This window comes from Ptiloglossa arizonensis, chromosome 13 (genome assembly GCF_051014685.1).
Source record: "Ptiloglossa arizonensis isolate GNS036 chromosome 13, iyPtiAriz1_principal, whole genome shotgun sequence".
Lineage (NCBI taxonomy): Eukaryota > Metazoa > Arthropoda > Insecta > Hymenoptera > Colletidae > Ptiloglossa > Ptiloglossa arizonensis.
Genome location: NC_135060.1, coordinates 6471675 through 6485888, shown reverse-complemented (window position 1 = coordinate 6485888; position 14214 = coordinate 6471675). Strand labels below are relative to the sequence as shown.

General features: G+C 47.6%; 1 protein-coding gene across 1 annotated transcript in view; it reads left to right on the top strand.

The window, feature by feature from the left end:
• Window positions 1-9707: 9707 nt before the first annotated feature.
• The window catches only part of Slow (epidermal growth factor-like protein slowdown), a 36435-nt gene continuing 31928 nt past the window's right edge, over window positions 9708-14214 (top strand). The window contains exon 1 of the mRNA XM_076325588.1: window positions 9708-10213. Coding sequence (XP_076181703.1) covers window positions 9723-10213 — 491 coding nt within the window. The 5' untranslated portion in view covers window positions 9708-9722. The remainder of the gene's footprint in view (window positions 10214-14214) is intronic.

Here is a 14214-nt window from a genome sequence, read left to right as displayed (position 1 = left end):
CGGCGCCCCGTCACGTGGCACTGTAATTTTGAATCGGTGTACCGTGTAAATACGCTTCGGTTTTCCAATTTGTTCCGGGCACACGTATATCGGAACATTTAAATATTCCTTGGCTACCTCACCGATCCCTTTCCGTTCCTTTTCTCCGTGCCGGCGTGCAACGTTTCGCGGAGCACGGTTTTTCCATTAAGAAATGAAACGGTAATCGAATATTTTCGCGACGAGGATTATTTTTATTCCAGCGTCCGTGAACGCTCGTTTCCATCGCGTTGCGCCGCAAAACACGATACGCTACACTAAAATCGACACCGGTAAAAAGCGCAAAAAGGGGAAACGATATAGATCGCCGTAACCATATACCCGTAAATTATTAACCAGCAGCACGAGAACATATTACTTTACGGTTTCGACACAATGTAAACTTCATTGATTTTTTGTTAAAGCCGTATCGTCTTGCTGCGTCGAAGACGCGGGTTGAGTCCGATACACCCCGATGCTCACGGAAAGCGATCCCCTTGGCTGAGGATGGGTCAGCTGGTAGTCGAACTGTACTCTCTCCGTTTCTTCCTAAACTCTCGTACTCTCCCGTGACGTCATTGAATCGTGTCAGTAGGTCAGAACCCGGTTACGTGTGCGCCGGTGTTTGTTCGATGTACTGGGTGTTCGCAAATTGCATTTCCCTTTCAGAAATTCCGGCGAAGTACTCGTAACCGCGGAACGTGTTGCCGCTGTTTCCAGCACGCGATGCCGGTCCGGTTGTCTAACTTCAAAGATGTTACCGGAGCATCGAAACGTCGTGAAACGTTTCGCGATCCTGGCACGGAATTTAGTATGCAAAATGAGAACGACCAGACGAGAATAAACATTTACCGGTCACGGCGACAGAACTTTTACGAATATCAGAATCGGTGAAGGTGAATTCGTAGACAGTTTGAACGACTTGGACGATCGCGTGTATTCGATGTGTCTGATGTTACAATAGGTACGCGTTACAAATGTAAACGAGTAACAAAGTGAACGACGAAGCGAAGAGAAAAAGATAACTATTCTTTTTTTTTTAAAAGGTCATTAATCGGAGGACTTCTTTCTTTCTTTAAAAGTGAACTTTTAAAGATACGATAGCCGTTGTTGGGAAATATTATGTTTGTAAATAATAAGAGTGTAAGTACGAAGAATTACGATAAGTATTTTATCGGAATTGTCAATATTGCATACTGACGTGCAGAAGAAACTTCTAGTTTCTAAATCGTTCTCCAATCCACGAACAACGAGACTTGTAAAATTAATACGGACGATCGATACGAACGAGGTCGGTTTCGTGGAACGCAATTTGTATGATATCGTCAAAACTTAATGACAACGTCCATAAAATCGTAGAACACGATATCGACGAGTTCGGACTCGTAGAACGCGAAACAGAAACAGGACCTTGCGTGATTCGATACGAACGATTTCAGACCCCTGGGGCCCGATGCGGACGATCTTCGATTCGTGGATCTTAATACAGACGATTCAGAAGCCTTGGAAGTCTGTAGCGTTCCGAGGAATCACCGAGTCTACGGGGTTTCGATAACTCCCGAGACTTCTGGGCCCCTAGGGGCCTCAAAGACCTTCGACATTCCAAGGACCCACGAACGTTTAAAGATCCTGTAAAACTTTTAGATGTTCGTATCAGGATTCTGGAACTTCGAGCTTGTACCAGTCCGGTTACACGAATCTAAGATTCTATCGATTCTATGGGTCCCACGTTGTCCATAGTGGGCCTGACGAATTCGAAGTCGTTCCTCTCGAAATTCGGATGTCTCGATTTTATTCTTATGAAATTTAACGATCGTGGCATCACTTTTATCGCGTCTCGTGGAGTCAAAATCATCAGTGTCGGGCCCCGTGAGTCCCCAAGTCGTCTATATCGGGTTCACCGGATTTGAAGTAGCTTGTATCGTCGTCTCGTGAGTCCGTGGACATCTATATCGAGTCTTGTAGGTTCCAAGCTGTCTATATTGGGTCTCACGGGCCCAAAGTCGTTTGTATCGGATCTCATAGATCCAAAATCGTTCGTATCGGGTCTCACGGGTCCAAAATCGTTTACGTCGAATTTCACGAGTCCGAAAGTCGTTATTTTTTACATCGGGTCCTAGGACCCCGAAGTTATCCGTACCAAATTAATGGGTGGAGTTAATGTAACGCGAACGAAGAATTATATTCGTTCGATTAACTCCTTTACGCGTCACTATCTGAACGCAGTTTTTTTCTCCAAGATAAAGGTTAAAGTTTATCGAGTCTTTGCGACTCCGGCAATTTACCGCGGTCATTAATTTCTTCCGCAACGTTGGCCCTTTATGCGAGACAAATTTTTCTACGGTCTGCGTCTGCCAGTGTGTATCCTATGTGACGACGTTAGCTCGCCTTTGATCACACTTTTTCCCTTCGTTTTCCGTGATAAACGTTGCCCGAAGATTGTACAGCATACATTCCCCTGTCAACAACGCGGAATCCCACGATGATCCGGCTCCAGTTGCATTTTTCTAAAGCAACTCGAAAATTTTATCATCTCCAATCGTTTTACAAAGCAGGAAGCCTTATACTCTTCAACTTCTAAACTGCCCCAAGATTTGAACAATTTTCGAACAACTTCATCTTCATACTCTTAGCACTTTTAATAATTCACCTGTCCCCGATGAGCTTACCCTAAAATAATATGATAACAACGTTAGGTAATACAGACATTGTTCGTTTCAAATATTAGTTTTACCTCGATCGATCAACGATTGCCGATATCCATTTAAGCCGAAGATTTGAATTTGAATCTCGGTTCGACGATTGCCTAATTGTTTTCCTTTTGTAGAAAAGAAGTATCTGAAAACTATCCGCGTACTCTCGAGACTGTTATTTTTCTGTAAGTCGAAAAATGTTGCATTCACAAGCGAAACATCTTCCAATATGATTTTTGGTGTAGTTGAACATAGTCGATGTTACTCTGTGCTTGAACAACGAAAGATAAAAAGTCGTCTCGGATGTCTCTGAAAATCTTCGTCAACGATACTTACTATTTGAATCGAAGACAATAATTCGTGCACAATATATTTAAAAACACCGTGCGATAAATTTTAATTATCCTCCTACGTTGATGCATCCCCTTGATATTAATGATTAATGTTGCAGTTATTCCAACAAGTGTTTCGTTGCGTCGCATGTCCGATTATGAGATAGGTGGCGTTCCAAAAAAAAAAATTAACAACGAATCAAAATACACACGGGCAATGATTAACGAGTGGACATCCGATGACGGGATAACGAAGTTTATCGTCCCATCTCCGCACGGGCGAAGGGACGGCATGCAAATCGGAGAATCGGACATATGGCCTTGCCACGTGTTCTTTTAACACGGCCGTACATTGGAAATTTCATTCGTCGTGAAAGCCGATTAACGAAAGCGTAGTTAACGACGTTGTTAGTCGAACGAAGTAATCTGGCACGTTTTACGCGAGTCCCGCGGATGCAAGTGTAGCGTCAGGATGAGTGTGTATGTAACCGCTTGGTAATGCTGCTCATTTTTCAAACGGCTCGTATTGTTCCCGCGAAGGGATTTTAAAGCGCAGTTGGTCGTTTAAAACCATAATAATTACGCACTCGAAGAACTACGGTGATTGCGCATTCATCGAGCCGGACAACATTTTTATACGTTGAGCGCAAACACGATACTTGCCCGAAGAGACTCTCGAATCTATACTCTGTACGACATTTATAATTTTTCGTATCGGTTGAAACTCATATTTATTTAAACCTCTATTTATTCCAAACGTCGAGAACTGGACTTAAATTTGCCGAATGACCGTCCAGAAGAATTACACGTACTTGTGAATATTGAACCGAGAAAATTGAACGTACGTTGCATCGCACCGCCTAAGGAAACGGTATCAAAGACGAGCGCTGTAATCGAGTTTCGAACACTCGATTATCCACGGGATACTTTTCCAGAAGTCGCGCGACGTTCGAAAAATTCATCGAAAGAATATTGCGAAAAATTGTTTCGCGAAATTGTAAATATCCGTTCGTTCCGTTACGTCGAGACGCAAGGATCAAAGACGAGCGCTATAATCGAGTTTCGAATTTCCAATTATCCCGGGGATATCGTCTCGAAGGTTCCTTTCTTAACGGGAGAAAAATCCTCGAGAAAAGCTTCACGAGGAGCGAAAGAGCGGGACCGTGATTACATCTTCCTAGGAAGTCGATTTGCATTGCAGATTCACGGAAGAAAGGTGCGCGGGAACGACGCAGACGGTCTTCCACCTAAATCTCCGTCGTAGATGAAAACATTAAACGGGACCCCTGGAATGGGAATGTCGCAAGGTGGAATATTAGCATCGTAGTGTGATTTATCACCGGGCCCCGCTTCTTGGTTTTGTGTCCCGTGCTCGTAATGGGCAATAACGCGACGATGATGCGCGCAATTATCTCGCTGTTCTTCGTACACCGCTTCCGAAGACAGCCTCGTGGAAGCGAGCAAAAAGTCGAACAGACCTCGCTGCGGTCGCAGCACCACTGACCTTGGTCTCGAGCACGTCGCAGTCGATCCGAAGCAGAAATTGCGCCGAGGATCTCCTCAGCGTGCACCTTCGAATCCCAAATGCTACGGCTAAATTGCAGAATTATCGTCGATGGTTCTTGCAACGTTGTCCAAACGACTCGACTTTGAGCCGAGCTCGACTTATAAATTGTAACGTGACTCGTTTACCGATTTCTAGCTACTCTAGGTATATCTTATTTCTTCGGGATTACCGGTGACACGAACACCGAGAAATTACGTAAACGTAATATCAATAATACCGAGGGAAAGGAAGGAAATTTTGATAATTACATTCGTTTACGTATCGTTGCTCTGTACTCGGAACTATGTTTCAACGAATACGCACGAGTTTCGTTCACGGTCTCTTTGAGCGTATTTTTCTTATAGTTTCTCTTCGAGTTTCTTGTCACGAGTTTTAGATGCAATATTGTTACACCGGCGATGTCTTCGTTATCGATACTCGTAACATTATAGCAGCTTTAACGACTTCGTTGGACCCGTAGCTTCGTCTACGAGGATATAATTTAAAGCAACCTACGCAAGATCGATTTAATACCTTCGAAATTGACAAGCTCGGTCGACAACGTATCAATTTCATCTTAAAAAAAAAATATTAAAACATTGAAACGAGAAACCGATAGCGAGATTGCTTTTTTTCAAAAAGCATCGCCCACGGAATCTAAAGAAAGACACTTTCGAAAATTCTCGAGGAAGAAGTAACGACGAAATCAAAGAAAAAAAAAATAAAAAAAAAAAACATTTAAACGTTAAGGTACGTAACGCGAATCCGACCGTGTCACGGATCCTCGGCTAAATAAATTTTGCGTCGAGGAGCGTCGCACGGTTCGGTGGCCGGGAATTTTCGACGGAGCAACATTCCGATCGTTACACGCGGTCAACGTTGCACCGACATTGAACCAGTGCAATGCTGCAATGCAGGTGGACCAGCCGGTGCAGCTGGAAGATGCGTAGGCAGTCGGAGGCTGGGGCCACTGCCTACCGCAAATCTCTCGCGGCTCCCGCAGATGTTATCTTCGCCGCAAGATATCTGGGATTCTGTCTCCCTTCGCAGCACACGTACTTGATGCGCCCGCTCGCAAGAAATCATCTCGCTCGCAAGGGATACCAGGAGACGAAGAAACGGGCAGGGACCGAATGTCGCGGAGACGAGGACGACCGGATAGGAAGAGACAACGCGTTTCGCAACCCTTTGTTCCCGTGTGCTTCTTGCGTACGAATATTCCTTACAACGATGGATAGCGCACCGTGACGAATGGAACTGGCGCAGGAGCCTACGTGGTCGATCGTTGATAGGCTTTGCTCCTTTTTCTAATCCGCTTTTTGCAACGTATCGATACGAGCGGGGACAGGACTCGGATCGAAGTCAGGACCCAGCGCGTTGGATTTCAGCGTGGGTAACAGCGTGCCCGGGAATCCACTTAACAGGTTTACTCCTTTTAGCGTATGTGTGCGTGTGTGTGTGTATTTTTTTCTCCTGGTTGTTTGAAGTTTCTCGATACGACCCGTTCGGTCGGTACTCCCGAAGCCCGAAATCATCGAAATCGCAACGCGAAAGGAATCTATCGTGCATCGAGCGATTCGGATTTCACTGGTTGCCGCAACGATTACAGTTTAACGGCGGATTTGTTCGCGCAACGATACGCGGGGTGAAATCGAGAGACACGATTTGAAATTCAGGCCCCCGGGGCTCTTCGGTTCGTGGGAACTCGAAGGAAGGAAATTGAGAGAGAGAGAGAGAGGAGCGTACCCGATAATGCCAAAACCGTTGTGCACGCATTAGCAAGTTAGATTTATGCGAATCAATGTGGTGCTAGAAGATTCCGTAATAGAACGAAGTGAAATTGAATTCAGGAGTTCAAGGATGGAAGCGATTCTCCAAGGACGATCGTGAATCACGCCAGTGCCGGGCTGTTTGTCTCTAATGCATCGTTTCAATTTCGTTGAGAGACAAGCCAGTGTACGATACCGCGGGCTAATTTGAATCGAGTTCGTTTGGAAAAATTCGATCGACGAAACGAGAATTCGTTTCGATCGCGAATCGACACGCGATCGGTTCCAGAGGGAACGATTTGCTCGGACGGTTCGTTCGAATAAATCTATTCTTCTTTTTACGGACACTTCGATAACGAGAATGTTATTCCAACGGACTCTCTCTTGAGAAGAAGAAGAAGAAGAGTTTCAACATTATTCTTACCACGGTTTCTCGGTTTCGATTGCTACGATTTCGTGCTTCAGATTCCGCGAGTATTCAACGAAATCTCGACGTCGATTTTCGACTCTCTCAATGTTTTCCTCGAACGAAACGATACGTGTACATTTTCATTCGCTTTTGAATAGTTGCGCGACGAGTACAGCAATCAACGCGGTTCGAGAATGTCAGCAGCGAAGAATATTCTATATTTCGACGAACAAACGACGCAATTAGATAATTCGCCAATTCGCGTACGCTCGTTGTTAACGTAAGAGTTCAAAACGATGATCTCGAGCGTGCGCGTTGGCGGACTACCAAACAGTTTGCACCGTTCATCGAGGAAAAATATTTGTCTTCGTACCTGACCTTCGTTAACCTCGAACGACTTCGAGCGACGAATCATCGTCGTCCTCCTCGTTTAAGGGGTCACCGTTCCAAGCAAACAACAAACCTTAAATTTTCCGTTTCAAACCAAAACCAAGGTCCCAACTCGCGCAACTTTCGTCCGTAAGGACTGTACTTCTCTCAAAGATAAAGAAATCATTCAAGTGGTCTACTTTCGCCCGTTTCGAGCCGTGTAAACAATCCAGATCGACCCTGGTCTTCGAAACTCCTTAATAGGGGTAACGCGATGCACGTTTAACGAGGATAATCGTAGCTGCGACGCACAGACGCAGGTACACGCCCGTGGAGACAGGTAGCGGAAACGAACAGGTAAAAGATCAACGGAAAGGCAATGCCTCACGGTGCTCGACGTTAAATCACTGGTAGGTAATTACGAGCAGCGCCACTGGCATTGTCTTCGCGCATTATCGAACATCTATTCATTACCGCAACCGTAATTGCGCGTGTAAACCCTGGCTACGAGTACACGGAGAGACCACACGCCGGTCTTACTTTCAGTCTCTTTATTATCCGTGTGCAGAATCGATCGAGTGACATTCCAGGCACCAAGGCGCAGCGATGGCTTTTCTTTGCCCCATAATTTCCAAGCGGTGCCGGTGCACGCCACCACGGGAACGCGTGACTCACGTCCTACATTCGTCTCGAAGCCGTGACACCTTTTGCTGTGGTTGCACGCGGGGAGACACCACGTCCACCGGTCGTAAATAGAGAAACTCCTAGGAGCGCCAGGATCTCGGGATCGATTCGTGGCGAGCGAGTCCTTCGCGCTCGGAACCCGACTCGTGTTTACTATTTAATTCGGATTGGTTCCAAGGGAATCGAAACGGAAGAGAAATACCAAAGTCGAGTGTAGAAAGTAAAACGGGGAACGAACGAGCATCCGTTACGATTCGAGTATCGAGTCCGAATTGAACGTGGATTAAGAACAGGAGGTCAGGTTCGGGCACGACTTGAGTTCGAAGCGTGTTACTTGAATTCGTTCTGAGAAGGGAGTCGAAATGGAAAATAAATATCAAATTTGTGTAAAATATATACGATAAACTATCTTTAGGAAATGACTCTCAAAAGTATAGTATTTCTGAATAATCCGATCGACCTTGCAGTCGATACAAAATAAAATTCGTAGAAGAAAGAAGGAGAACAATAAGACGAACGAACCTCGTCGAACACGGGTCTCTATCGACACGGATTCTAATTAAGTCCGAATTAGGCGCGAAATTAGTCCGTGTTAATTTGAACGTGAGCGGAGTTCGAAGCGTCGCAGGTTTCTTTTCGAGGTAACGTTCCAAGAGGATCGAGACGAAAGAAAACTACTACCAGTGTGATAGAAATGAATGGTAAACGAATAAACCTCGATTACGTCCGACACGAATCTGTATCGAGTCTGGATCTAGTATCCGGACTAGGACTGGAACAAGTCCAAGTTAGGTTCTGACGCGATCCGAGTTCGAGGTGGGCCGATTCGGGACTAGGTCCATTACACTGGCCTGAATTCCGAGCGAGCTCTGAATCTGGATGCAAATTTTTCGAAGAACGTAACTCCTCCTACGTACAATTACCAAATGAAAATTACAACCGGCCTTTGTCGGGCCGGCCAACGCTTTCGATGCGCGTTAAATGGAGACGCGGTACGATAACGTTGGTCGCTGTTTTCAATTTCGGCCTTGTTACTTAATAACGGTTACATTATCCGCGAAATCGCCGCACGAAATCATCGTAGCGCTCCTCCGGTAAGCGGAGGAGAAATCGCGCGCGATCCTCGTTTATGCGTTCGCGTTTATATCTTATTTATCCGTTCGCGGCACGGTTCTCTATTTTTCGAGACACGGTCGTTCGTTTATAGGAACACCGGCGGCCTGTATATCAACATCAATGGCTTGGATTTATATTTCGCGATGATCGCAGTAAAGCCGTGGCATCTATCAAGAAGAAAAAGCGAGGGAGGGGCAAAGGTAGGTAAAAGAACGGACACATTCTACCGCGTCGAGAGCCACACCGCTCTTCGGGTTTCGCAATCGGTTGGTTCGCCATCCTCCCGTCGACCCCGGGAACAAACACCCGTCTCTATCCTCTAAACCTTCTTGTCGAACGCGTGCAGGAATATGTAGGTGGTTAGGTGAGCAGTCGGCGCGGTATCAGGGGAGCAGACAGGTAGAAAGAGAGTGGACAAAGCAAAAGGAGAAAGAGATGCCGGAGACCGAACAAGAGGAACAAGATGGGAGGCGGTGGAGGACGAGGGGCAGAACGAGGAAACGTGGAGAAAGAGAGAAAGAAAGAAGAATGGTGGGGTTGGTACGAGCGGCTCAAGCACGTGGGGCCTACTCCGTGTGTCTCGTTCAGTAGTGCTCTCAGTTGCCTTCGAACGATTTCGCACCGGATGTCCATCGAGCCTCTTCGACGTGTTCAGCGTAGCTCGTTCGCTCGAACGTCGTCGCCTGTTCGCCGTTCGAAATAATCGAGAATGCGAGCGCCCCCGTCGCGGCTATTCACCACAGAGACCTCGTACGCGTAATCGATCCGAGGAGAACGTGTCCAGCGATGGCTCTGATACCGAAAATCCTGTTGACGTGCGCGTTCATCGTTCTCCCGATCGAGATCGCCTCGGTCGAACGCTTCGTCGACGATCATCGCGGCCACGCGAGTCACAGACTCCTCTTGCCGCTCTGGTACCACGAGAAGTTGGTCCGTGCCCGACACGATCGCGACGCAAGGAGTTTCCCACAACCGACCACCAAGAGTTGGTCGCGTCAGGATCTATTCGCCGAAAGATCCACAACGACGATCGCCTCGCCGACCCTACCGTCCAGACATCGCGCGGAGCAACACCAACAGCAACAACGCGCGCACGAGCAACGACCCAAACAGGAGAAATTCAGCGCGGTCGCGGTGGCCGAATACGCCGGTACCAGAGCTATCGCTTACGCCGGTTATCGCAACAATCATCGTCACCAACCGAGGGAGGCCGTCACTCAAAGTTATCAGCATCCCCCTGCGACAACACCGACCACCTACACCAAGCATCATCCCGGGTGAGCGAATATTTCAGCTTTGCCGCGCCGTTGTTCTCGCGCGACTCGCACACTTCGATACGTTCGTTGAATACGGAAGGTGTCGCGGAATTACGTCGGATAATTGTACGATTATCGCGAGTGCGCGCTTCGGCTCGAATTCTAGACCAAAGTGGATACTCGAACGACGAAAGAGATCGCGAACGAAAACGTACGTTTCCTCGACAGGGACGAATCGTAGCGTGCGAATTGTAATTACGATCGGGGAAGATTTAAATCTTTCGAGAACGCGGTCCGAAGTAGATACAACGAGAAATTGTTGTTCTCTTTTTCGTACGTACGCGATTTACGGTATCTTCGCGTCGGTTCGTCGCAATTGAGAAACGTTGACTCCGCGAATTGTACCGAGAATTATTTTTAGTTCGGTGCGTTAAGATATATCGTAACTTCGAAACAACAAGCGTTTACGGATTTCGAACGACGAGTCTCTCCTCTCCGCGCGACCAATCCCGCGGCGAAACGAACGTGCAACCGCGACGGGAAACGCAGAAATTGCTCGCAGATATCGACGATTCCGTTTCGATTATTCGCGCCGTTATCCGGTCGGTCGTCGTTAATAACAGTTCGTTCCGGATGCATTTGCATCGCACCGCGACTTAAAGACGTTCTCGCGGTTTGAAGGACGAAAGCGAACACGTGTACGGGTTAAAAACACTCGTGGAAGGTCGTTTTTCATTTCGACGTCGCGGAGTCTTTTTTACGATCGGCGAAAGAAATCGAGGAGGTACGAATTTCAACGAACGATCGACCTCGAAATCGATACACGTTCCGTGGAGAAAACTCGTCGCGCGAATCCATCGAAAACCGACGAAAGTTCGTATCCACGGTTATCGACGCGATACGTTTCGTTCGATTTCTATTTAACGACGCGTTATCGTTACGAAGGTTTGTTCACCGCAACCGCGAAACGCGAGACAACGATCGGACGTTTCCGTTGCGTCCAACATCGCCTATGGAATCTATTTTGGCCGTTGAACGAAACAAAGACGAAGTAAACGTCGCTCGACTCTCGTCGCTTCCGCGCGAGAATTAACCGGAGAATCGTCGGGACCTATCGATGTTTACCGCCAAGTGTCTAAGCAAACTGTAACCTTCGCCGGGAGAACACCGAACGGGTCGTGAAGCACATTTCGCCGAATTGCGCAATAAAATGGGTAACTCTTGCGCGGCCATTGTGTCAGACCGAACGACGAAACCCACACGAAACGGCGCGCGGTTTTAACCACGGTGCAACATCCGCGATCGAACGAGATCAATTTCTTCGGGCATCCACCTACTTGCCGTGACTGAGATACGGACTTCACCCACCTTTGTTGCATAAAATGGAACGCTCCAGCCGTCTATAACCACCCTCGAGCCGCGAACGTAGGTGTCCGGTATCGGGAGGCGAACGCGGACGTAGAATCGGCGTTAAATTCGAGCGGAAAACTTTACGATCTGCCGGATAAAGCGCAACTCACGCGTTTAAACGAGCCGACGCGCACGGTTAGCTGCAAAGGGTCACGGAGTTATTACAAGGAACGTTAATCGATCACGGTGGTCCCCGATCATTTCGCGATCTCTGACGCACGCTCCCTGGAACCTACTGTCGCTTTTTCCACCCTACGACAAAGGGTATTCCGTTCACTTGGCCGTCTCGGTTCGCGATAACCAACGCGTTGGTCGCCTACGGTAAAGAAAATTGAATCGTTCGAGAGGTTCGCGTTTCTCGAACAACGATTTGTCGTTCACTTTATCCGGAAGAGACGCCAACGCGAACGTACGCGACTACGAGCGTATTCGAGTGTTTCGATTCGCGAGGTATCTCGACCGAGCACCTTAAAAGTGTAACGTGCTCCAGCGATGTTGAATAGCGTCTCTGCCGACAGATAACGTCGCGAATGACAAGACTCGCAAACCTGTTTAAATTCGTTGTAAAAGATCGTCGATCGAACGATGTAACAGTAACGATCAAGAAGGCGCGACGTTAATTCGCAAAGAAGAAGGAATAAAATGAGTACAAAATGGTGAAGAGCTTCTACGTCGGCGAGACTTTTGGAAACGGTGGCCTGGAAATTTTTGAAACAAATCGGGAATACCCGATATCGTCGCTCGGATCGTGTCTCGAGAACGAAGCGGGTTCGAAAGTACCAAGAACACCGACACGTTTCAATGTTCGGAACAACGGTCGCTATACCTACGAAGTGTCGTCGCTTTTGTATTCCAGGTTCGTCTCTATAATCGCGAGTGACATCGGACGCGCAGCCCATCGAAATCGTCCACGAGATTCGTTTCGGTCGTTTCGCGAGACGAGAAACTCGACGCGCATCGTAGACACACGGTACAATTCGCGAACTTCCTGGAGATCGCGAAATTGTCGCGAATTGGTTTCCAGAATGGTGATTTTTCGAAGGAACGGGACTCGAGAAGCTACGAATCGGCCGTGACGAGCGCGAGTGCAACCTTCGAGTCCGAGAACGTTTCGCTCGATCGAGAAACGAAAGAAAAATCCTCAAGGTGATAACATTAAGCGATACACCTTGCGCGTACCCGAGATGATAAACTCCGGTCGTATGTTAACGACGGAAAACGCGATAAATACCTTTCACCTGGGCGCCGTTTTGCAGGATTAATCTCATTACGTGTCCGATACGTTTACGTGGTGGCGCGCGCGCGAAAGAAAAGAAAAGAAAGAGAAAAAAAAGAAAGAAACGTGTCCACGATATTCATCAAGCTGACCGTATTTACGAGCAACAAACGATCCGAGGTGCGCTCGCGCTCGCGATGATGCACGATCGCGAACGTAGCAGGATCTCGCGCGAAGCGAGCCTTCCTTCCGTCAAAAGGATCGCCGATCCCGGCGGGCCCGGCTTCTGCCGCTTAATTAATCGACCGATTAATTATCTCGCGCGTAACGCGTTCCTCTGTCACGTGCAATTATTGGGATTGTTGGTGCGCGACGGCGACGGTTCCCGTAAAGGTTTCCGCGCAATAATGTTACTTTCGCGCCGCTTCGAGCGAATATCTCGACGCCAATTAAAGTCGCGCGTTCGTTCATGCGCGACGAGGATCGCGACAATGTTCGCGAACGTGTAAAGAAAACCCGTCCATTGTCGGTGTAGAGCGAAAGACGCGCGACGGGACGAACGCGCCGCGACGATAATTACTGGTGATCCGTCCGGACCAGACACGCGATACAGATTTATCGTTAATTTCGCGGCGTACTCGTTCTCGATACGCGAATTAAAATAACGCGCGATAAGTGAGCGTGGTAACGCGGTACCAGTGGTTCGCAAACTTTTCGGTGCCCCCCTAACGAGAAGAGACGAGAATTTCCACGCTCGAGACAAGCAGGTTTGAAACGAGACGAGGGAAATTATCTACGGATCGTTCGCTACGTTACTCTGGAAGCGAACACCTGGAACTCGAGGACGAGATACACGGGGAAAGTGTACCGGTACGATTGTCGAATTCGAACGATCGTTGAAAAAGACGTTAATCGCTAGACAGATTACCGGAGAATTAAGATGAAAATTTGTTACACGTTCGATATAACGATCGTTCTCTTCCGCGATCGTTCGAAGAACACGTGAACAAATCTGAGCGTTTTTAGAGTACGCGAGTGTTTACGGCAAACGCGTGTATAACACGCGTACTATTTCGATTCGATACGGCTTTCTCGGACGCACGGTAGAACCTCGATTATTGCAACTCCGATTATTGCACGAGAGCTTCGAGTTAGAAAGGGGGGAAATAACTGGTAGTAGAGATACGTGCACCGTGTAAGTGGGGAATCTTCTCATCGGGTTACCTCGATTATCGCGCGTAACCACCTCGATCGTTACGCGAATTTCGCAGCCTTTTATAATCGAGATTCCACTGTGTCGTTCAAACTCGATACATCTTCGTTTACGTCGAGCGTTTGTTACGAATCGAGTACTCGGTACGCGTAATTAAACACTCGGTGTAAACCAGCTCACGGT